The following is a 2484-nucleotide window of genomic DNA, read 5'->3' on the forward strand; positions in this document are numbered from 1 at the left end:
GGCTTACTACGTTATCGTACAAAAACCTGCCATGTATCACCCAACGACAGGCTACCAGCGTCCCCATCGCAGTCATACTCGCCGGCGGCATCACCAGCAAACCAAACACGTATTGTGTTTCTCCATACGGCAGGCTTGTCAAAAAGGCGAAGGTCACTAAGGTGTGATGTGTGACCCCATGTATTATAATTGGGGAAGCCCCATCTGTCGCATCTCTCCGCTAAGGTAGAGTTGTCGTCAGCAAGCCGCGTAAAAGAGCCACAAGCTACAGGCTCGTTATCAGAGGAAGTAAAAAACGTGAGAACGTCACTTCGTTTAGCATCGTTGTTAGTCATAATGTGAAACACTCGACCTGTTGTCTTCTTGAAACAATAAAACCGTATCTGAGTAAAACCCGTATCTTGTTTCAACTGACTGAAGCCATTCCTGAGCAAGAATTGTTTGTTAGAATTAAAATTGGGGAGGATTGTTCTGTAAGAATTTGACTCGACTCTGCTATCAAGAAACGAATCATGTGTTTTCATAACAAAACGGGATACGAGAAGCCATCCACCTGAAATATTAACAAAAAATGGGGAAAAATTAGCTAACAACTCTCTTGTAGAAACGTATCAATCAATTGATACCCCAGCCCCTGATTCCTGTGTTAGAACACACTTAAAGGAAGCTTAAGCAACGATAACGGCGACGGCAACAAGAACGGCAAAAAACCGATAGGTTTAGATTAGCAAAATAACAACTTTATGCGTGCATCACGCTTTTTATTGTACAATTCTTAGCCGTCGTTACACGACTACGGCGTGAAAGTGCCTAATTTCACGTTTTGTCGAGTACGGGAACACAAGACAACAACTTAACTTGACGAATTAAACGAGATGGAACAATCGTGAATTCGCTTTTTAAGTGACGTTTTCGAAGCCGTCGCCCTTGTTGTTGCTTAAGCTCCCTTGATGAGGTTTAAGTTTCGTCTAGCTACGGCCTATGAGTACTGATCAGTACTTAAGCACAGCAACAACTTTATTTGAACCACATACAAGAAAAAAAAAAACAAAGGAGAAGGGGGGCAACACTACATAAGTAAAGCATAAAGTCACCTAGAATATAACCAAAAAGTTAATCTAGCGAGAAGGCCTGGTAAAAATATTTTTCAAAACAATGAAAATTTTGTTAATGGTATATGAAATAAATCATATATGAACTGCGGAAATGAAATGAAAATGAAGAAATGATCGTCGCAGTGAACGCAATTTATGCAATTGCGTAAAGAAGCCTGAAAAAAATTCAGGACTTCAACGGGGTTTGAACCAGTGACCTCGCGATACCGGTGCGATGCTCTACCAACTGAGCTATGAAGCCACTGACGTTGGGAGCAGGTCAATTGTGGGTCCATATGTTCCCGTGAAAGAAATGAGTGTTAATGATATATGGAATAAATCATAGATGAACTGCGGAAATGAAATGAAAGTGAAGAAATGATCAGGCTTCTTTACGCAATTGCATAAATTGCGTTCACTGCGACGATCAATTCTTCATATTCAATGAAAGTATTTGTTAGATGGAGGCACGATTATAAATGTTTGTGAAAAAAAAAAAGCGCACACGGACACGTACACAGTTATGATTTAAGTCATTATCCAAAGATCAGCTCTTACCTCCGGCAGTAGTCATGTCACAAAAGACCATGAAGGGGTCCCCTGAGATTGCAGGGTCAATCCAGTACTTTCCATCCCCCTGAGCGTCACCGCTTATCAGAATATCTTTGCAGGAAGAGCCTGGTGTCGAGGATGTTGAACCTTTCTTAGCTAAGGAAATCCATCAAAAAAAATTTATAATAATAATAATAATAATAATAATAATGAAGGATTGACGGTCACAGAAAAGTCAAATATCACTTTCTCTTTAATTCTCTTTAAATCAGTAACCTAGTTTAAGCTGGAAGAGTGATTTTACTAAACCCGTGAAACAAATACTAACAACTACTGCAAAATAGCTACTAGCAAACAAAAGAAGACGATAGAATAATTGCATAATAGTGCGTAGTATTCTACTACCTATTTCACTCTATAATTTACATTACCTCGGAAATAGTTTTCTATATAAGTAGCAGATGGATTTTTCACGAAGTCTGCTGGCCTTGAGGCCTTTGTCTCTCTGTTCATTTTGCATTCCTTAGTGTTCCAGAAGAACGTCGCGCTTTGGCACCTTTCGTCAGTGCTACACAAGAAAAAACAGCGTCCAACATTGTCAGCGTAAGAACTTTTTTGTAGTCGTGCCCAACTAAGGCGAAACCAAACTCATCCCTGTTGCCTCGGCAAAGCTCATTACGATGCTGGTCTGAAGATACTGCCGTGGCATGGACCATGAAAATTAAGATAGATTCCCATAACATTGGCATTGCCTTCGTCGAAGCCTGAAACACCCTGGAAAGATGCCACATGATAATAGCGTTAGTCCTACTTAGTAAGAAGTAAATGAATATAGACG

General features: G+C 40.1%; 1 protein-coding gene across 1 annotated transcript; it reads right to left on the reverse strand.

The window, feature by feature from the left end:
* Nucleotides 1–2159, reverse strand: LOC140926085 (uncharacterized). Its single transcript, XM_073375883.1, has 3 exons — nt 2078–2159; nt 1653–1802; nt 1–553 (listed from the first exon to the last, which is right to left on the reverse strand). Exons 1-3 carry the CDS (start codon nt 2157–2159, stop codon nt 12–14), a joined length of 774 nt encoding a protein of 257 aa, XP_073231984.1. The 3' UTR covers nt 1–11.
* Between the last annotated feature and the right edge of the window lie 325 nt (nt 2160–2484).

The sequence above is a fragment of the Porites lutea genome, chromosome 2 (genome assembly GCF_958299795.1).
Source record: "Porites lutea chromosome 2, jaPorLute2.1, whole genome shotgun sequence".
Classification (NCBI taxonomy): Eukaryota; Metazoa; Cnidaria; class Anthozoa; order Scleractinia; family Poritidae; genus Porites; species Porites lutea.

Coding starts and splice junctions, on each gene's coding strand:
- LOC140926085 (XM_073375883.1), bottom strand. CDS start 2,159: ATGAACAGAGAGACAAAGGCCTCAAGGCCAGCAGACTTCGTGAAAAAT. Junction 1,803..2,077: donor TATAGAAAACTATTTCCGAG/GTAATGTAAATT, acceptor GGATTTCCTTAG/CTAAGAAAGGTTCAACATCC. Junction 554..1,652: donor TGACATGACTACTGCCGGAG/GTAAGAGCTGAT, acceptor TTAATATTTCAG/GTGGATGGCTTCTCGTATCC.